This window comes from Arvicanthis niloticus, chromosome 28 (assembly GCF_011762505.2).
Source record: "Arvicanthis niloticus isolate mArvNil1 chromosome 28, mArvNil1.pat.X, whole genome shotgun sequence".
NCBI lineage: Eukaryota > Metazoa > Chordata > Mammalia > Rodentia > Muridae > Arvicanthis > Arvicanthis niloticus.
The window spans coordinates 9,727,274-9,749,648 of NC_133436.1; the positions used below are offsets into that span (position 1 = coordinate 9,727,274).

Genomic DNA, 22,375 nt, shown 5'->3' on the forward strand with positions numbered 1-22,375 from the left:
CCTTCTGATTCTGCCGCTGTGACTGGCCTAGGTGTGGAAGCACACTCCTTCTACCCTACCATCTTCCCAGAGTCCTTAGCTCCTGATTCTTATTGTTCTTGGTAATGGTCCTTTAGGGACCATTTTCTGGCCTTAAATGATTTTAAAAGTAATTTACAGCTGGATTTGTCTAAAACATATTATTCTCACCAGGTATGACGGCACATGCCTTTGATCTCAGCACGCAGGAAGCAGAGGCAGGTGGATCTCGGTAACTTTAATCTTTTCCAAAGCCAAGTTTTAATGATGGGTCTTAAACGTTTTAACCTCCCTTCTAGCCCAACACCCACCAGAGGCAGTGGAAGAGAAAGGATACAGGGGAAAGTGGGCCTGTTTAGAAAGATTTTTTTTGGAGCAAATCCAATCTCATTGTCAGGAAATCAGCAGTTCTGTTCACAGATCAGCAACTGCAGCTCGATCCACTCACAAACACTTCACGGATACAGCAGCAGTCCGGTCCAGTCGTGTCAGGACAGCAGCAGCAGTGGTGGCACGGCCTAGCAGAGACAGCCAGAACTCAGTCGAATCAGCCTAAGTCAGCAGGAGGGATTCGAACCAGCAGAAAGGCCAGGAGAAGTTCTCAGCTGTGCCTTCCTCAACAAAGTGAAGGTCATGGAAGACGAGAGACCATCAAGCACTGCACAGCTAGCTCTATAAGCAAGCCTAGCTCGGCCTCCATCACTGTCCTATGTATACGTCCTTCAAACGCCACGCGTCCTCCACCGGTCTTGCTTCAGCGCGTCCATGCATCTGTCCCAGCTGACTTCACTCTGCCAATCAGCCCTCGTCAGGAAGCAGAAAGAAGCAGCAGCACGCCACCGCAAGTTTTTTGGTGTTTCTCTCTCTATGGAGTCCGACAAAAGGAGCTCAACGCGCAATGTAAGGCAGACCAACACATGAGTGTTGTGAGGGAAGAATCTTTCATCGCGTGTCCTTACATGTGTTTGCTTTAGCAGAACATCCTTTCACCTGTGTCTGCTTTAGCGAAATGTTTCTTCACAAGTCTGCTTTAGTCTTTCACCTGTGTCCACTTTGGAGAAACACTCCTTCACGTGTTTGCCCCAGCAAAACACCATCCAACACAACTGACTTTCCAAAGAACCCTTACGTTTCCGCTTCAGATCTCTATGAAGTAGCCAGCCTGGTCTACATTGCAAGTCTACACAGTGAGACTCTCTTTTTAAAGTAAATTAAAAAAAAAAAATCATTCTCAGCTTATGATGCCAATTTTCTGGGCTGCCTCCATGGCTGCCCCAGCCTGGTCCTAGTGCTAGTGTAGTGTGTGTACATTGACAGGCACAACTTCAGGACTCAGAGGCACCAGCAAATCCTGCGAGGATGTCTCCATGTAGGAAGATGGCCACTGCACAGCAAGGTGCTTTCCAAGTCGACTCCCTCAACTAGTGCATTCTGACTCTGGCTTTTCAGAGAGACTTAAGATCCAGCACCAGAAGAACCTGAACTCTAAGCTAACTAGTCGCTCTGGGCCTCAGTTTCCACATCTGCAGAATAAGGTAGTAACACAACACATAAAGTAATTAAGAAGAGAGTGCTAACAACAGTTAACTTCATGTGTTAATCTCCGTGGGGCACAGGGTATGGATGGCAAGGTGTTTAGTTAACCATGGCTGTTACAAGTCTCTGAGGGACTACTGGATTAGACTCTCACGGTTCAGTCAGTCAACTGAATAAAGCAGACCACCCTACCCAGGGAAAGTGGGCAAACATCTGAACAGACAGTTATGGAGAACTTGGTCTCCCATCTTCATAGGATCCTCAGTCTCCTGCCATGAGACTTGACTGGGATGACACAATCAACCCCTTGGGTCTCAGACCCCTGGACCCTGACTGATACACTGGCTCTCCTGGCTCCCATCTGCTGACTAGAAACCTGCAGATATCTGAACTTCCTGAATCCTGTGAGCCAGTTCCTTTATATAGATACAAGAATATTATCATGTATTATACTGTATCTCATAATATTACATATCTAGTAATATGTTATATTTAGTATATATTATATATAGTATATATCTAGTGATTATATCAACAATTATTTATATTGTAATTCACTTACATTTTAATATAAATACCATTGTTTGTAATGATTATAATTATATTATAATTACAATTATAATTACGTTATGTGTCATAATTGTATACAGTAATGAGATATAATTATAATAATATAGTGGGTACACATGTATGCATGTATATGTGTGTACATACATACGTACATACATATTCCCTATTGTTTTTCTTTCTCTAGAAGATACACAGTAATCTATGTGAGAGAGAAAGTGATGAGTGATGAAAGCCCTGTGTCTACTGTACTGGCCTTGGGGCATCAACCTCCACCTTCATCTCAGAGTAAAGGCTGGATATAGTCAGGGTGTTTGAGACACAGTGGCTTGAGGGAACAAAATCTGGCTTATGTTCCACTGAGACTGCACGCAATACTGATGCCTCTCTACCATGTGAAAGGGCAGGTTAAGATGTAGGTGAGACAACAGGTGAGCCCTGGTAACAGTTATCATGGCTATAACTGCTATGACTTAATCCCTTAGTGACTTAACAGCAAGGAGAGGAGTTGTCTGTAGCCGTTATGGTGACAACTATGTCCTTTTCATTACCACAAGGCAAGAAGCACCTTAATCCCCCACCATCTATTTCTGAGACACCAATACCCCTGGGATATAACTAAGCCTTAATGAAATTCACACTCAGTGCTACATGCATCTGTGCATCTGTGCACCCAGTACTCAGAGGGGCTACCGCAAACACCCTCAGTGAACAAGCTATCTTACTTAAAAAGAAGGGAAAAGAAATGGAGACCACTCTCTCGACAGAGCTGCTCCTGCAGCCCACGGTGGGACAGGACACAAAGCCCCGGCCCCTGAACTGGAAAATCCATTCAGCTTCTGTGGCTGTTTTAAGGCTGTAAAAAAACAAAGTTGGGGGACTGGGGAAACAGCTCAGTGGGCCAAGAGCTTGAGCTGCAAGTATGAAGACTAAACCTGACATCCCCGCACCCAAGTAAATGGTGGGCAAGAAGAGAACGCCAGGGCTCAAAAGACAGAGATGGCACCCCCAGAGCAAGCTAGCTGGCTGAACTAGCTGAATCGGTGAGCTCTGGGTTCACATGAGAGATCCTGTCTTAATATATATAAGGTGGAGAATAACAGAGGAAGACATGTGACACTGCATATGGACACACACACAGAGATACAGACACTAACATCTGGACACACACAGATATAGACACAGAATCCACATCTGGACACATAGACATCTGACACTAACATCTGGATACACACACAATCTGATGTCAACATCTGGACACACACAGTTACAGACATAGACATCAACATCTGGACACACAGATATAGACATATCTGACATCAACATCTGGACATGTGGACATATACACACAAAAACAACAACAACAAACCAGGTTAGCCTTCCCAGAGGATGTCATAGCTATAAATTGTTGGGCAGTTTCTAATGCCCAGTGCTCTTCACACAGTCCTGGAACTTGGGGTGTCACCAGTCCAACCTCCCTGCACCCCCAGTCCCATTAGACTTTCACATGGCCTGTAACCTCTTTAGACAGTGGGTTCTGGATTCCCCAGGACACAAAAGACTCTAGAAATGTTTCAGTGGGCTACAAAGCAAGCTCAAAGCCAGGCTGGCTTATTTAAAAAGAAGGAAAAGGAGGAGGAGAAACAGAAGAGGAGATAATAATGATAAATTAATTTATTATTATTAATTATTAGTAGTATTAGGCAAATAAAAGGCAGGTAGCAGCTGATCTCGGGCTCTGGCCGCTGTGAACAACATTCACATGTAATGTAATGCCTGCATTACCCAGTCTGCCTGCTATGCCCAACAAAAAGACAAGTCACAGGGCATGACCAACCTCTGCCCTGGGGGCTCAGAGAGAAGGCACACCTGTGTTCATGCTGAAGTCTGGCTGGAGTCAGGCGGCACAGCTGGGCTGGCTGCACCGAACCTAAGCGATGTAAGGATGTAAGAGGAAAAAAGACTGACAGACAGACTTACCCTCGATGCCGACGAAGACGGTCAGTCCAAAACAGATGAAGAAGACGACAAACACGAGGACAAAGTGGCGTTTGGAGAGCGTGTAGAGCCGCATGGGTGCCAGCCTGTGGAGCAGAAGCCGGGAGTAAGGACAGTCAGGTCCCTGCCTGGGCCAGCACCACCACACCAGCTGCATGAGGCTGGCATCTCCCCAGCACAGTGCTGGCCTCAGAAGCACGCCGGCTCTCAAACCAGCTGACCACCCCTTACTAAACAGTCAGCCCTACTGACCTTGGTCACCTCTGGAATGGATCACTCCTGTATGTCAGAGCCGCCTACAGGACAAACTTACCCCACGTGGTGGGAGAACAAATCCTGTGGTTCCCAAGCCAAGGAGAAATGTCACCACGCTAAAGAAGTGACATAACCTTTTACATAGCCTACTTGTAGCTGCTAGAGGAGAGCCACAGCTCAGACCAACAAGGAGCCTTGACTCCCTCGTCAGAGAGCTATCATTGCCCAGACTGAGAATACTAAGGACCAGGGGTACCCTCCCCCATTTCCATCTGACCTCCCAAGCTCAGGGTCTCTAGGAGCTTGAGACCCAGCCGAAGACCTCCAGCCTGGTGAAGAGTGGCCCAGGCTTCCCAGGATCGTGCTTCCGACTCCCTCTGTCAGGGGCCTACAAGCTTCTGTCATCTACAGGAATACAGAGGCTGTTCACAGGACTGATCCCAGTGTACACCTACATATTCCCTCCGAACAGAACATGGGGCATGGGGACACTGGAGAGGTGGCTCAGCAGCCACAGTCATGCACTGCTCTAACTAGCAAAGGACCTGAGTTCAGTCCCCAGCACCCACATCAGGTGGCTCACAAGTCTGTGACCCTAGCTCCAAGAGATCTGGTGCCCTCTTGGGCTCAGTGGGTAAAATTACACATATCCCCAGCCCCTATTCCCCAAATACATATATGCGCACACACAATTTAAAAATAAAAATACATCTCTAAACCAAAAATTTCCCCCTCAGCATTCCATGTAGCATATCAGAGAGGCAAGCCAAGAAGCCTACAAACCCCAGCTTTGCAAACTGCTAGGATCTGCAGACATAACGCTGTGCCCTGCAGAGTAGCCGAGGTATAAGCTGTGTTTGTACTCTAGTTAGCATCACTAATAAAAAAGCAGTGTTGATAGGTAGTGGTTAAGCCCACGAGATTCCTAAAGAGGTGGCTGACCCCCTAGGGAAGAGCTAGGGGCTCACTTTCTGGCTCTGCCTGTGGGCCTGGTACTTGACTTGGAAGCTGAAAGCAACAGGAAATCTGAATCAACCCAGATAGAGGTGTGGCCTGGAAACCCAGAGAAAGGTTGACTTGTGCTCATGGTACACACCCCTCCCTTCCACGTGTGCCTGAAACTCCTGGGAGGCAGGAAGTAAGTCAATCTTGGGGCTGGGCGGTCTCAGCACAAAGGTGAGGGTTGAGAGCCACTGCCACTCTGACGTGGCACTGCTAACTATGCAAAGCCTGTGCAACCACCCAGTGAGTACTCAGGCTGGCTGGCTTTACAGACCACTGTCCACGTTTTTGGTGAGAAACCAAGCGGAGCCCCCAACGCTTGCTTCCCTGGGACTGCGCTCCCCAAGGGGACCCATAAACCATTCTGTTGGCATGATAGAGAAGCTGGTAAAATAAGAATGTGCTGCCAGCTCAAATTTGGGCCCCGAGGGCCTCGGGCTATCGGCTGGAACTGGTCTCTTGGGAAGGGGCCAGATTTCTTTGTCAAACACGGTTCTCTCCAAAGGGCCTAAGAGAGTTTATTCTGAGCCAAAGGTGAATGACCATGGACCAGGTACTCAGATTCATATTGCTTTAATGATGATATGTTCCATCATGGGAGTGGCTACATCAACTTTTATCAGTCAATACATTTACCAAGTACATCAGTGGGGACACTAGGCAGGCAGGTCACAGCATAACAGGAAATCCCTGCTGTTATCTTCAGATGCCAAGATGATATTCTTAGCTTTGGGATTGGTGGAACCTAGCGGTCTGTGTCTTCGTTAGGGTCATGATTGTTGTGACAAACATGGCCAAAGCAGCTCGGGAAGGAAAGGGTTTATACTCTGGAAAGTGGCTTACACTTCCACATCACTGTTCAGCATCAAAGGAACCCAGGACAGGAACTTGAACGGGGCAGAAACCTGGAGGCAGGAGCTGATGCAGAGGCCATGGAGGGGTGCTGCTTACTGGCTTGCTACCTATGACCCAGTCAGCCTGCTTCCTTATAGAACCCAGGAGCACCAGCCCAGGGATGGCAGCACTCACGATGGGCTGGGCCATCCCCCAATCACTGAATAGAAGAATGCCCTACGATGGAATCTCATGGAGGCATGTTCTCAACTGAGGTTCCTTTTTCCGATGACTCTAGGTTGTGTCAAGTTGACGTACAACTAGCCAGTACAGTCTGTTACTACATCGCAAAGGCTTCCCCTGATGGTTAAACGGAAGTCAGAATGGACACAGAGGTGATAAATGGCCAACTGGAGAACTGGAGCTCTGAAGCAAATGCTGGCTCTCAACCAGCTGCCTCCAACTTCCTCAGCCACCTTACAGAGTCCTCAGCAGGCCTGGCCGTTCACACTTTGGGTACAGACAGGGAAGCTGAGACCGGGGGTTGATGGGCCTGCCCGGCTTGTCATAGCTATGCTCTCTGGCACCTGTGGCTTCCCTGGAGGAGGAGGCCCTAGGAAATAGGACCCAGTTAATGCCCGTGTGGGAAAGCCCCGTGGAACCGAGTCCTGGCAGCAGAGCAAGTGTCCCTCTCGTCCCTTCTCCCAGGTGTCTATTTCTTTATACTTTTGTTTTAACACTGCAAAGAAGGGAGGGTTTCTAAGCAACTGCATGAGATATTTCCATGTAGAAATCAAAATTTACACAATGCTCAATGGGCTGGGTGGTGGAAAGGGTGCAAACAGAGTTAGCTAACAGTATCACACCCGTGCTAATGGTGCCAACTGAGATAAATGTGCCAGGTCACAGCAGACACTGGGACCAGGGGGGCTGGAGAGGGGCGTCCAGAAACTGTGGCATCTTTGCCACGCTCCTATGGATTGAAAATGGCTTTCAGAAATCTCAGAGCCATTGTGAACTATGACTGCTCTGTATTCAGAGTGACCTGGTCCTGTTGTCAGACACCAAGCAACATGGACAGCTCCTCAGACAAAAGCTAAATGCAGAGACTTGGAGGCAGAGAAAAGCAAAGGAAGGTTAGATTTTAAAACCTGGAACTAAAAGTGCATCATTTGGCCAGGCACTAGGGGGCATGTCTTTAATCCCAGCAGTCTGGAGGCAGAAACAGAGAAGATCTCTGTAGGTTCCAGGCCAGCCTGATGTATACAGCAAGTGAGGGTAGCCAGGGCTACATAGAGAGATCCCATCTCAACAAACAAAGGCATCAGTCACTCAGCAGAAGAGAAAGTGCTTGATGACACTGCTCAAATGTAAATAACATGTGTCCCTTCCCCCACCCCCTCACCTCAGGACAAGAGCCACTTGGCTCCTCAAAAAGCTAACTGTAACTCCTCCGGCATTTTGGGGCAGGTGAAGTGGCTCAGTTGGCAGAGTGGCCACGGAAGCATGAGGAAACATGTTCAATATCCGGCACTGACACAAAATAGCCGGATGCAGCACTACATACCTGTAAGCTTAGCACAGGGGAGGTAGGAACACAACTCTGAACTTCCTGGCTTGCTTACACATATGCTAGGTGTTCCACCTAGGTGTCGGGTGCGGGGCCTAGAGACTAAAGTGCTTGTTACACAAGTGTGAGGGCCTGAGTTCAGATCCCCGGTACCCATTAAAGGCTGGGCATGGTAGTGGCTGCTTAACCTGGCACTGGAGAGCACAGACAGACAGATCCTTGGTACTCAGCAAGCTCTAGGTTCAGTGAAAGAATGTCTCAATTAAACAAACAATAAAGTGAGAGAGACAGAAGACAGAAAACACTCGATGTCCACCTTGATCCTCCACATCTGTACACACATACATTACACATACATGTTTTAATTAAAAAAAAAAAAGCCTCCACTGAAACCCAAGCAGAAAATTCCCTGATTAAGCAATCAAGTCACCCAAATCAGTGGAAGGAAGACACAAGAGAGCAAACTAACCCCTGAGCTTGAGAGATGCAGCCTCAGGGAGCCACCTGTGTGGCACTCAGCTGGGTGCTGGGCTAGACTAGGTGGTCACACACAAAAGATGTTCCATCCATCCCTGCCAGGGTTCTCCCAGCTCCCAATCTGAAGGGTTTGACAGCTGAGACTCCTCAACCTATCCTTGATAAACTCTGAGTCTAAAGCTTACTTATGATCAAGCAAGAGATGCCTTGGTCCCAGAGCCGAGAGAAATGAGCAGTCCTTTTCAGAACAGCTATTCCGGCCACCGGAGACCAGCCTTGCGGCTGCATCCGAAGTACCCATCTCACCTGCTGAAATGTCAAGCTGGCCTGGACCAGGCAAGTCTTGGTGACATGGAAAGTCTGTTGTCCTTCAGGGTGGGAACAACCAAAGATCACTCTGTAGCTGCTATAATACACTGTGCCCACACCCACCTCTACTCTGTGGCTACCATGACCTTGAAATCCCACCACCCCACCCCCCGCCCTGGATTCTGGATGCCACACACCACAAGTCCTCTGCACACTAGCTGTCTCCCTTTTCTACTGACCCTCCCTACCTTCAGGAACCGCCCAAGGCTCCCTGCTCATGCCTCCCCAACTCTGAAGAAGTGTCTCCCCAGGCATTTCTACTCCTGCCCTACATTACACCTCTCGGTCAGGAGGCTTAGAGCCATAATAAAAACCTGTCTTCACTTGCTACTTCCTGCCTCTACCATTTACACTGTACTTTTCATTATGTTTATTAATTTACAGGGGGCAGGGTGTACATGAGTGTGCACAGGTGTGCACCTGCCGCAACGCACGCGTAGAGCTCCAAGACCACTTGCTATAGTCGGTCCTCTCCTTCCTCTATGTAGGACCTGGGACTTGAACTCATGGAAAGATGAGTCCTAACTCCCAAGCCCTCTCCATCTCCAGACACCAGGTAAGCCTGTACACACACACACACACACACACACACACACTTACACACACACACACACACACACACACACACACACACACACACACACACAGATGTGAACTTCTCTTCTCTCCGGCCAGCGCAAATCCTACCCCACGTTCACTGTCACTTCCTCATGACACTGTGGCAGAACCCCATCTCTCATGGCTGCTCACACTGTAATCACAATAATAGGGGACTTAGAGCCTGAACACAAAATATCACCTGGCCTGCACAGACACCAGGCTCACACATGGTAGGCATTCACACACCACTCAGCTACTGCAGTGGCTGGAGTGAGATGTCCCCACAGACTCGGGCATTTGAGTACTCAGTTCCCAGTTGGCAGCACTGTTTGGGCCGGTTAGAAGGTGTGGTCTTGCTGGAGGAAGGATGTCACTGGGGGGAGGGGTGCTGTGCCACTGTGAGTTGTCTCTGCTTCCTACTTGCGGTTTAAGACATACACTCTCAGCTTGCCATTCCTCCTACCCGTCTCCTGCCATGTTCCCCCACCCAGATGGTGAGGACCTTTTCTTGCCTGGGTTGTTGCAACAGAAAAGCAATTGAGACACAGACTCACTGGCCATTACTACAGCCTGTGGTTCACTTAAGCCAGAGGTGAAATGCCAGGCAGTGAGAAGGGATCCATTTCTCCAGGGCGGAGGACTTCTGTGACCTCCCAGCCAGCTCTGCTGTCCTTCACAGCATGCAGTTTCCCTCTGTCTGTCTGTCTGTCTGTCCGTCCGTCCGTCCGTCAAGCTCTCCTGACTTGGGAGCTCATGAACATGCCCTACAATCTCCACTAAGCTGAGGCTGGCACACCCTTGGAAGATCTTCCAAATGCAATGAAACAGGCCATTCTTACGGACGCTCGGGGATCCATCTACAGCTACAGACACATCTTCCAGAGAAATACAACACGACTTCATTGGAAAGCCTACCCCGTATCCCAACTGTAGCTGTAATCAAAGCTGCCCAAGCGTACAGCCATGGCCGCTGCACAAGACACACGAGCAAATCAGGGCTCTCTGTGACAAGGTGTCTACCGGGGACACACCTGGTTCTTGCTGCTCCTTGTTTGTCTCCGTTCATACCTCCGCTTGTCTCAGGCCAGCAATGAGGTAAGGAAGAATTTCCTCATCCATCTCCAGCCAGCCCTCTGGAACTGTCCACTTGCCTGACTCACTTGGGGATCCAAGAAGAGACTTCAGTATGACTCGTTTGACCCAAATCTCCTGGTCCTCCCCATCATCTGCTCTGCCAACAACCTTCTTCACTTGAGGTCCCAGCCAGTCCGCCTTCTAGTTGCTTAAGAGCAAATCGTAGATGTGGCAAGCAGTCTGGTGTGGAGGTGGAAAGGCAGAGCCATCTAAAGTCACTGGAGTCTGGCCTTGCTGGGTTGAGCCTGGCCATAAGCCACTGACTTTCGAGGAACTGAGATAACGTTCCCACTGCAGGCTAAGTCACTTTCCACGAGACGGTCTATTAAAGCAAAAAGCCTCCTATAAGTACGCCTGTCCTCCCCCAACTCAAAACACTAAGGCACACAGGTATGAGAGGCCCTCCCTCTCTGCCAGCATCTTTCATGTTTTCAACATTTGATAGTTACCAAACATCCTGCCAGCAGGCCTTACCCTTCCCACTGCCACTGGCAGATCAACTAGAGCCAGCCCCCAGGTACCTCTCCTGTCCTGAGTGAGACACCCCAACTACTGTGAGAGGAAGTGCAGGCTAAGGGTTTTATTGGATGTGACCAACTATTCGTTCTGCCCTCCAGCCTCCCCAGCCCAGAGCTGCCTGCTGCTCGCAGTACGTGTCTAATACATGGCAAATGTTTTTAGTAGCGTCTGTGGCTGGCTTTGTCTTCTAAGGCAGGCAAAACAGCTCTGTGCCACTTTGGTCCAAAGGCTATCTGACCAACACCCACCACAGTCCTCGTTGGCCTGTACATGCTCAGCAGGGAGCATCCTGGCTTGGCCAGCTGGAAAGTCCAGTCTCCACTAGCCTGACTGAGTGCCTCTGAGTCCCTGCCACCACCATTATGCTCACTAAGCACTTCTCTCTCCCACACAGGCTCCTTACAGTCCATAAAGCAGTACTGCAGAGGGGACACGAGCTAATGACTGCCTGGACCTGTAAGTAAATGACAAGGAGGACTTAGCTGAGGGGAGAATGTGAGAGAGCACTTCAGGGTAACTCTGCCAACCATCACTGCCTTTACAGTACCCCAGCAACAGTCCAAACTGTCACCTGCAAGGAAGCACAAAATATCACCTGGCCTGCACTGACACCAGACTTGGCACATAGTAGGTATTCACAACTCAGCTACTGCAGTGGTTTGAGTGAGATGTACCGCACAGACTCAGGCATTTGAGTACTTGGTTGACAGTTGGCACCACTGTTTGGGCAGGTTAGAAGGTGTGGTCTTGCTGGAGGAAGGATGTCACTGGGGGGAGGGTGGGTGCTTTGAGGTTTCAAAGCCATGTGCCATTGTGAGTTGTCTCTTTGCTTCCTACTTGTAGCTTAACACATGAGCTCTCCGTCTCTTTGTTTTCCGTGGATGAAGTCTGCCTTCGAACTTTCACTCCCAAGACCTATCACCAGGTCCTTAGCACCAACTGTAAACCCAGGCACAGCACGCCATACACCTGTAATCTCAGCTTTGAGAAGGCAAAGGCAGGTAAAGTTGTGAAGCTCTTTGGCAGCCATAGCCTGATCTGTGAGCTGCAGATTCAGTGAGAGACAAGAAGCAAGGCGGTGGATCCTGGAGGGAGACTCCTAGCATCCCACAGTACCACAGACAGGTTTACTACTCACTCAAATTACACCCAGATCCCCCACTTCAGTGGAAAAGGGTTTTAAATCTACCCTCTCATTTCACACTCCAGTTAAAAGTCAATTTTTTTCACAATTGGCATAAGAACAATCTCTTCTTTGGTTCAGGGTACTGGCTTTGTGCCCAGAAGCCTGGGTCCCCACTTTCTACAAATGCAAGTGACATTTTCTCTTCCCTTCATAGGACAGGGATAAGCTGAATCCTTAGAAGGCTGCTGTTACAGGTTGTGATTCTATCTACAGAACAGGCGTGTGTAGAGAACGTAGTGAGAAAGCAGCTGAAGCCTGGTCAGATCGTGTTAGCTATCACTTGCACGGTCTTTGCTTGGAAGAGGGACATTCTTTTATTATAATTTATTTATAGTTTTCCCCCCTCATGCTGTAGTCTGGTCTGTACAACTCGCTGGCCTTAAACTCACAGAGACCCACCTGCATCTGCATGTTCCACCACACCTGACAACTTGTTTCATTTTTCAAGCAGGATTTTAATTTGTTGCCCAGGCTAGACCCAAACACCTGGGTTCAAGAGATCCTCTTGCCTTACCCTCCCCAGATAAGACCAGAACTCCAGGTATGCTCCACCATGCCCAGCTTTTCTCCTTATTTTTGAGAAAAACAAAACAGAACGGAACAAAATTTAGACCTTAGTACTGTATCTCTGAAGATCCATTGTGCAAAAAGCCGCTGCCCCATTGGCCACAGCCCTTGAAAGGGAAAAGCTGGCATTTCCTGTGTGTGTGCTACCCAGGGAACTAGCATGGGGCACAGGTATTGGGGGGGGGCTTCAGGTCAGCAGGAGGCAGGGTAGGATCTGAACCTACAATGTACACCCATCATGTGAAAGGCCAGCTTTGGGCAGGGGGTCCACCATCCCGCTCATGCTCCATACAGTCACCTTTAAATGACCAACATTTGACAGGAAACCTCTCGGGGGTTCCTGAAGGGAGGACCTGAAGGTTGAAATTTCAACCAGCTAAGCTGAATAGACTGGAAACCATTGGGCAGACTTCAAATGAGGCACTGCATGGCCATTCAAGGCCTGACAACCGTGCCATTTCAACAGAGGAAGACCTAGGTTCAGCAAGGAAGCAAGAGATCAAGTCTGTTTCTTCCTGGGCCATAAGCCCAGTGGCTCCAGATGCATGCTGGTTGGGTCATCAAACACCCTCCCAAGCCAAACAGGAGGAGGAACCAGGTCAGACACAGCTCAGGCAACCTGCATGTGACCAATGTGCCAGGTTGTATGGTTCCAGAATCCAGGGTGAATTGGGGTTGAATCCCGAAGGGATGAAACCTTATTTACCCAACACCCTTGACTGAGCACACAGCTGCAGACTGCTGTCAAATGTGTTGGCTCTGGAGTCTGGCCATGGAAACTACCACCTCAGTGAGATTTGAGTTACCCAGACACTCACTGACCTCTTTTAGCTTGTAGTAGTAGTAGAGAAACCGCTTTATAGGAGGTTATCAGCCTGCAAGACTATAGGTGTAAAGGAACATGGTAGGGCCCGCAGAGACGTCTCAGTGGTTAGACGCATTCATTACACTTCCAGAGAACCCCAGTTCAGTTTCCAACACCCACTCACAAAGTTCACAACCACCTGTAACTCTAGCTCTGGGGAACCCACACCCTCTCATGGCCCTTCTGGGACACCAGCACATACACATGGCGTATTCTTACACATAAAATAAAAAGGAGATACAGCAATCTCTACCACACAGTTAGCATTTAAGAAGTTTTCTTTTAACTTTTAGACATCATTTTGATTCAGAAGAAAATTACCGTAAAGAGATACACACTACCCTTCCCTAACTCTTGCCTAACAGACCCCAAGGCCTGCTGCCCAGACAGCAAATGCCCAGAGCTGTCACACTGTAGGTGACAAATCCTTACAAAGCTGCAGTCTGCAATCTCTCCCAGTAACCTTTCCCTATTAATGGCTTTCTAGGGTCTAGTTCCTTATCCTGTAACCCAGACTCCTGGGTTGCAGATCTGGTCAAGGCCCAGCTCCCTCATATCCTCTCCGAGGATGGAGACTTTAGACTGGCAGGCAGCTCTAGGCCTGTGAGGACACTCTGAAGAATGCTGCTGCTATTTTGCTACAGAGAAAGTGAGGACCACCTGTAAGCTGTGCAGAGAGGCCTAACTCACCTCCAGCTGGCTTCTACTCCACCCGAGTCGTGTATTCCATCACCCGCTGAAGTAGCTACAGTCAAACTTCTAACCAAGTACGAGGAAAAGCGACTTTCCACCGTGGACTCTTGCATTGTGAAAACGCTTTCTCTGCAGTTACCCTGCTGCCTTCAGAACGCCCGAATGAGCCTTGGAATTGCACCCGGTCGCCCCGAGGCCACCTACCAACCTCTAAGCTGGCCACCTCAACTCCAGGCACTCCCTCACCGCTACCTCGGTGCGCACACACCCCGGCGACAGCTGCGTCAACAGCAGCTTTAGGGATGGCGTCCCTGGGGTTTGAGTTTGCCTCGTTAATGCCTCGGCACTTTACAGAAACCATCCGTGTCCCAAGTCAGCAGATTGTAAAACTCGTATAAAACTCAACACCCGAGAGATCTAACAAGGCTGTGCCAGCTCCAGCGTGCCCACGTCACCAAACGCCACCAAGAAGCGCGTCGGGGGCAGCTGGGGACTCCGATCGCAGCTGGTGTGTGTGTGTGTGGGGGGGGGTGGTCCAGCTCCAGCTGGCGGATGCGAGAGCCCGGGCGCCCCCACCGACTCCGGATGCGAAGCAGCCAGGGACCAGCCCTCTCTGCGGGTCCCCGCTGAAACCCTCGCGCGCCCGGAGCTCCGCGGCGCGCACGAGCCGGGGACACCCCCACCCCCCAACTTCGGGCCCCGGGAAGCCATGCCCAAGCCACGCCCCACCACTTACGGTTCCATCTCGGAGCCCCGGGTCCCCGGCCCTCGCCGGTGCGTCCCGAGCTCTCCCGGCGTCCCGCAGCCAGAGCCACCAGCGAGGCAGAGCAGCCGGCCGCGGAAAACGCATCAGAGCGCGACTGCGCGGTCACGTGCGCGGAAGCGGCGGACCGGCGGGGCGGGGCAGCCTCCCGCAGCGCCCGCGCCGGACACCTGTCACGTGGGTAGGCGTCCCGGCTAACCCAGATGCGAGGCCACGGACCACCGAAGGATACGGACCCCACAGGCCTTCTGCCCAAGTCCCCAGACACTTATCCTAGCTGCTTCCTCTTTTCTTCTCCTCCGAAGGTGAGGGAAGTATGGAAGGCGTTATTATTAGCATATCTCGAAAAGTTTACTACTGTGTTAAGGCGTTAACATGTGCCACGCCACGCCGTTGGCACATGTCTCTGGCAACCATTAAAACGAATGCCCGCGGCTTTCGGATAGGTGCAACCCAGAAGCAGAGGGAGCATGCCCAGTGCAGCCTCTCACCCCTCCTCCTCCCCCTTCGGCCTGCAGAGCTCAGGCTGACTCCTGTCTCCAGTACAAGAAAGGGCCCTTCACCTTTGCAGCCTTTGGTGGCGCAGCAGTTGTACGCATCAATCCCAGTCTACCGCGGTGAAACCGACTTATTCCCAATATTCTACCACCTTCCCCTATGTTGACAGTTTATGGGGCCTCCTCTTTCCAAGATTTGACAGCTAGCATGGAAGACAGTTTGCACAATAGCATTAACCAAACGATTCAGGGGGGTCTTACAGATTGACTGCCAGTAACCAGCCTGCATCATTTCTAAAACTTGAGAGAACTGAGGAGGCCTTCGTATGGAATCAGAGACAAGAAGGCAGGGACCAGTGAGAGCTCACACCTTCTGACCAGGGTGACCGGTGACTGCTTGGCCTAAGACTTTTCATAGTCCCACATCCCAGAGACACCCCCTTGCCTGCAGGTACTGGGCAGCCCATGAGTGGCAAATGAACTCCCCCGTCAGTCAGCACTAAGGGCCAGAGTATATGGTGGCAGAGGCTGTAACCGTGTGAGTTTTCACCAGGGTAAGGGAAGCAGAGTGAGGTAAGGACCAAAGTGGAAAAGTCGAAACCGGGACAGCAGGAGGAACTGATGATCGGCAGGAGCCTGCGCTAAGAAGCAGAGGTTGTTATGGAGATGCTGAAGGAAACATCTGGGAATGACTAGTAGTCCTTTGGGGCTTTCTTGAGGCTCCAGTAGAAGGTGGTGACCTTGTCTCCATGGTAACCTCAGTGAGTGTCCTACAGAACAGGCAACCTGAAGGGACAAGATTAGGGGTGATGAAACAAAGGCGCTGGAGAGCAGATTATCACAGGACAGCGGGTCATAAAATGTTCTGGATCGCCTGGGGAGCTCTAAGAACCCTCAATCCAGTTACAGCAGGTCTGAGGTGCAGCTTAGGGATGGGTGCTTCATAAGACTCCCTCCAGGATGCATGTTTGTTAATCCACTGCAGCTCTTCCTGGGACCAGCTGCATCACTGAGCTCCGGTTCTGGGAATGCTCTCTGTATCCTGGTAAGAAATCCTCTTTTTGCCTAAAGTTACTACTCGACAGCAACAATCTTGGATGCAGAGTGGCGGTGAGTGACACTAGCCATCCCTTAATGCTGGGGGCCCTGGAAAAGCTAACAACTCACTGCAGTGGGAAGGGGGGCAGTGTTCTGCTCTGCAGTTCCCCACAGGAGGAAGCAGAAGCTGGCTTCCCAAAGGAACTTCCAGTCTATACCGTGGCCATGAGACCTAACCCTGACCCTGACCCTGACCCTAACGGGATCTGCCCTTTCCAAAACCTCAGAAAATCCTCCCTCCAGACTCCCAAACATGGAGCTTCACCCTAGAATCATCATTGCAGTCACAGATCAAGGGACAAACTGGGGACCACACAGTTAGCTTCACTTAGAGGCTAAAACCCTACGTTGGCATCCTGCTGAGGTTTGGTAGGGAAGTTCAGTGGGCATTGTTTGATGTGCCAACTGGGAGGCAAAGGTTAAAGGGGCTCTTTGCTGTCCACATGTATCCTGTCCAGCAGGACATTAAACAGGGATCCGGGGAGATCACCTGAAAGAGAGCCGGGGGTAGCAGGCAAAGATGAAAAGAACGGCGACCTGTCTATAGGCTGATCAGATCTCAATTTTTACTTTTTCACACAGGGGTTATATACACAAAAAGGCAAGATGTGGGGAAGGGGATGTCACAGGAGCGTAGATGTTCATGGGGAGTACAGATATCTTCCAGAACAGTGTGTCAGCTGGGTGAAGGTTCAGGGGACAGGCCACGATGACTCCGCCTACGATTCACTTGTCCTAATCTAAGTTGGTACTATCCACCAAGGCTACCCAAGGTCTATGTCTACTCAGGCTTCTACCAAAGATGTTTATTTATAATAGCTTCTAGCCATCTGTTTCAGTTTTTCCACAGAGACCCAAGGCTTTGTGCTAGCAGGCATGCATGTTAGGCCTGCCGCTGTCTTCAGGCCTATGGCTGATTCCAGGCCTTTAGTGTATAGACAGAGATGCCCCTGACATCTCCCGCCTTCTTTAAGTATAAAAGGACCGTGGCGATTCTAATTTTGCAAAGGCGGGGATAGAGGCCTGACCTCCAGTAATTAAAGGGGACCTTGTAATGGCTCTGGTCCTCCTGTCATTGTTCAGTGAAGCATGAGAGCCATACCTATCCCGATGTTTTTGTCTTGGAGAGGGGATATTTTTGACATCAACCCCTATGCAGTCAGGCTTGTCCCTCGGGGAACCCAGAAAGATATTTTTAATCTGTATATTCCCTTGCAGTGCTTAGCCTCGCAGCCTAAGCAAGAATTGATCTGCATGCCAGTGAGAGATCCTGGAGGGGGGGTAATGAGGAAGAGAGAGCTAGAGAGCTAGCTCAGTGGGTAAGAGTGCCCACTACGCACACATGAGTGCTTGGCTTTGAATCTCAGCACCCATGTGAAAAGCCAGGCAAGGAATAACATAACGTTGGGTGGTAGGGAGTGGGAGGGGTGGTCTAGGAGGAGTTAAGGAGAGGGAAAACATGGTTAAAATCTGTTGTGCGAAAAATGTATTTATGTTTTTTTCCAGACATGGTTTCTCTGTGTTGCCTGGGCCATCCTGGGGCTCATTCTGTAGACCAGGTTGTGTAGACCTCTCACACTCAGAAATTTGCCTGCCTCTGCCTCCTGAGAGCTGAGATTAAAGGTGTGCATCACCACCACCCAGCTAAAAAAAAATTAAATTAAGAAGTTAGTTTAAAAAAGAAAGCCAAGCATGGCTGTGCAGACTTCTGCAACCCCTGCACTGTAGGGTGCAGAGATAGAGGATTTCGGGGGCTTCCTGGCCACCAGCCTAGTGAGAGAGACCATGTGTCAAGTGAGTAGATGGAGAATGAGAGAAAGGGAAGTCCCCCTCTGGCTTCTGTGTGCATACATGGGTGTGCCCACACGAACGTGTGTAAGCACACACAAACTCACCGCTACCTCCCCTCATACTTCAGAAATTAAAAACACCCAGCATGTGGGAGGCAGAGGCAAGCAGATCTCTAAGTTTGAAGCCAACCTGGTCTACACGGTGAGTTCCAAGCCAGCAAGGGCAACATAGTAAGGCCCAATCAATCAATCAACCAACCAACCAACCAACCAATCAATAAGTAACAATTGAAAAGAAAGAGAGAAACCAAGGTGATGTCTCATGCCTGTAATACTTGCACTGGGGAAACGGAGGCAGAACAATCATGAATTCAGATCCAGCAGAGACTGCAGAGAGTCACAGGCCAGGAATAAATAAATAAATACGGTGCTCGCCCTAAGGCTCTCACAGAAATAACTAAAGCTTTATTGAACCACCAAGAAAGAGGTCTGGTGAGCATGCAGCTCCTGCTGCTGCAACTGTACTCAGCACAGGCCCAGGAGACAAGCTGAAGGCATTCTGCATGTGCCTGCAGCATGGCACCGGGCATCGTGGATACACCATGAGGTAAACGGAAGAATGCAATGTGAGATGGTGAGTGTTGTGGGTCCTGAAAAGCTCAAGTCATCTCAATGCCGCAATGAAAGAAAGGGAAACACAGTCCTGGAATGACTCCGGGCAGGTCCAGAGGTCTAGGTCAGAGTTACAGAGTGCTAAGGATCCTGCCCCATAGCTAGCTTCAGGGAACCTCTGCCCAGCCTCTTCTTTTGACCTGGAAGCTTCCAGACAGGAGATAAGAGTCATTAATGTCTGGTTCCATTACTGTAACTCTCCCTGATTCACACCCCCACCTTGCATAAAGCCCCTTTATAACATGCACAGCTCACGCACACAGGAGCATCCCCAGGTCCTCTGACAGGGTGTTTTATGGTGCCATTTGCTTGAAACAAGTGAAGGGTCCGCTTTAATGCACACAGTAACAAGAAGAGACCATGCCAGAAAAAGACCGTGAAATTATACAGTGGGCAAAGAGGTAGAAGAACCAGGGCACAGGGAGTTACTGGGACCAAGAGACAAGAGTTCTAAGCACATCCCATCTCTGGGTCAAATCCTTCCAAACACAGGCTAAAGCCTGGAAGGACCCACAAGACTTGCACTTAGATGCTTACTGGGGACCTGGCCAGGGCAGGACATGTGCAAAAGGAGGTAGGGGTAGTGGGCTTCCCAGCCAGCACCTCTGGGATGACGACGGGGTTGAGGAAGAGTTTTCTCTTTGGTGGGAGCCCCTCAAGAGACCCTGCAAGAAGCTGGGGAGGGTGAAGAGAGTGGGTGTCATCATTTAACAGCAAAGAGAGAAGTCTCTGTATCAGAGGACAGCAGCCATTTGGTCTCTGAAAGTCGCAATTTATGTAGCAAATGCTGGGATGGAGTTTTAGGCTCTAAATGGATATAAATACATCAATTTATATTTAAAGTAATTGAAAATGAAGAATTTGGGTTTGGGACTTCAAGCTTTAAGGTAAAATCCTAACCCGATACAGAGGATCCTGTTCAGTTATGACTCAGGTTGGGAGAAATCCAGACATGTTGGAAAAAAACAGTGAGCTCGTTCCTCAAGAAGGTAGGGACAGGAGTCCCTATTGAGGGAAACTTGAGACATAGGAACATGTAGAAATCACTGATGAACCAAGACCCCTGTGGGCACGGGCTGGGCTAGCTGTGGCTGCATCCTATGCCTTGTCCTGGCATCCGCCACTGACCCCTCGTACACATGCCTGCTCAGGCCCTTTGGCCCTTGGCTCATCCAGGCCCTACATCTTGTTGAACAGCAAGATGGCAGGAACTGCCTCCATCAGTGAGCCACATGTGGCTATAACTCATGCATTTCAAGTCATCCAATAAGCTGATGAAATTATCTTTCTCACTTTGAAATGACGGAGACAGGCAGATTCTAAAAAATCACAGTCTTAGGTAGTGAAATGGCTCAGCAAGTTAAGGTACTTGCTACCAAGCCGGATGCTCTGAGTTCCCTCCCTGGGACACAGATGTGGAAGGAGAGAACAGAATCTCACAAACCCTCTGACTCTCCCACCCTCCCCTCAGATAAATAAACAAAAGTGCTTTCGATATGCATGAAAATCACAGTTTCTTTTCATGGAGGAGGAATAGGAGGAGTAGGAAGGGGGAGGGGGAGGGGAGAGAGAGAGAGAGAGAGAGAGAGAGAGAGAGAGAGAGAGAGAGAGATAGATTACTAATGATGAACTACAATGAAGTGTCCCCAGTAACTTGAAGCCATGAGAGAAGATGGCCCTCGGATACACAACTAACTTAGTCACATAGGCTAAAGTGGAGACGTGTTTCTGTCTTAAGTTGAAGCAAGCTTTTCTGACTTTATACTGGATGTTGTATTGATCCAAGGAGGTGGATCGACCTGGAGATGTGTAAAGGAAAGACCAGCCAAGGTCACCGCTGACAGTGGCCACTCAACTCTCTCCTTCTCCCTCTTCTCCACACCCCCGTGTGTGTGTGTGTGTGTGTGTGTGTGTGTGTGTGTGTGTGTGTGATTCTGATGTGTATCCAGCACGGAGAATCCTCATTAACAAGTCCCCATGGCTTTGATGTTCTGCCCTCCAAGATCTGTTTTCTCATAGGTCTGCAGTGGCCAGGAATGAGCTGGCAACTAGACATTAATTCACCGTTGGTGCTGTGAAACCATCCCTGCCATCCCTCCTTCTGGGCAGCGCCCACAGCCAGCCAGCAAGACAGAGGCTGGCATGGGCTCCCAGAGGGGGGCCTCAGCATTGTTTAAGTGTTGCCTCTAGAACTACAATTTTTCTGCTCTAGCCAAGAACGCTGGAGCCAACTTCATCCCCTCTGTACTTATGAAAGGAAGATGACAGAAGAAACAAAGTGCAAAGTTGTAGGCGAAGTGGAAAATTACAAATTGCTCAGGGCCGAGCTCCAAAGAAGCCAGGCCATCACTCACGCTGTGGACTAGCTGCTGGCTAACCCACGTCCTTTACCTCAGATATCTTCCTCATAGAACCCCTGTGGTTTGGCAATCTACCCTTCTTCTCTCCTTCAAGGATCTAGACCTCAGGGAGAGTTCCCCGCACCCTCAGCTCCTAGAGTGCGCTAATGTGGCCAAGTCTAGTCCCATCTTTGTTCCAGTGTGCCCAGGAAAGGGCAAGCATGACGCAGGAGCTAACTTGCCTTTAGGTTCTCGGCTGCAGTGTGAAACATGAATGGAGAAGCCCATGCCCGCAGATGTTCACCTGGATACGTCTCTATCAGCATCACCTGACCAATGTGCAGGCTCACCTTCTGTCTCTCCAGTCCTGCTCCCTCTGTTCTCACCACATCCTGGCTTCTACACCCTGCAATCAAGTCAATTTGATATATGTGTATACATGTATGGTGGTTTGAATATGCTTGGCCCAGGGGGTGGCACTATTAGGAGGTGTGGCCCTGTTGGTATAAGTGTGGCCTTGTTGGAGGAAGGGTGTCACTGTGGGGATGGACAATGAGACTCTCCTCCTAACCACGGGAGAGCCAGTCTCACCTGTTTACCTTCAGAACAAGGTGTTAAACTCTCAGCTCTTCCTGCACCATGCCTGCCTGGATGCTGCCATGCTCCCACCTTGATGACAATGGACTGAACCTCTGAACCTGTAAGCCAGCCCCAAGTAAATGTTGTCCTTTATAAGAGTTGCCTTGGTCATGTTGTCTATTCACAACAGTAAAACCCTAAGATAATATATATGTATGTATATGTGTGTACATATATGTATATGCATGTATGCATATATATGTATGTGTATATATGTAGGTATACATATATGTATGTATTATGTATGTATGTATGTGTATATATATGTGTATATGTGTGTATTCTGTGTGTATGTATGCATTTATGTATATATATGTATAATTTATGTATATATATGTAATAATATATATATTACACACACACACTATATATATATATTGCAACTGC

The 22,375-nt window shown here is 49.5% G+C and overlaps 1 protein-coding gene and 1 long non-coding RNA gene across 6 annotated transcripts in view; one reads left to right on the forward strand and one right to left on the reverse strand.

Moving 5' to 3' along the window:
- The window catches only part of Tmem181 (transmembrane protein 181), a 53,335-nt gene that overhangs the window by 25,886 nt on the left and 5,074 nt on the right, over positions 1-22,375 (reverse strand). The window contains exons 1-2 of one of the 3 annotated variants that reach the window (XM_076926687.1): positions 14,927-15,084; positions 4,102-4,205 (exon numbers count right to left, since the gene is read on the reverse strand). In XM_076926687.1, coding sequence (XP_076782802.1) covers positions 4,102-4,205; positions 14,927-14,934 — 112 coding nt within the window. In that variant the 5' untranslated portion in view covers positions 14,935-15,084. Of the gene's footprint in view, positions 1-4,101; positions 4,206-14,187; positions 14,331-14,926; positions 15,085-22,375 lie in introns of those variants that run through there. The other 2 variants (XM_076926686.1, XM_076926685.1) reach the window with 2 other exon arrangements.
- Positions 15,274-22,086, forward strand: LOC143440070 (uncharacterized). 3 transcript variants are annotated; one of them, XR_013107968.1, is made up of 3 exons: positions 15,309-16,560; positions 18,055-18,972; positions 21,014-22,086. It is a non-coding gene; the product is annotated as an uncharacterized LOC143440070 (long non-coding RNA). The 3 variants fall into 3 exon arrangements; XR_013107966.1 differs by having other exon boundaries at positions 15,274-18,972; XR_013107967.1 differs by having other exon boundaries at positions 15,274-18,972; positions 21,030-22,086.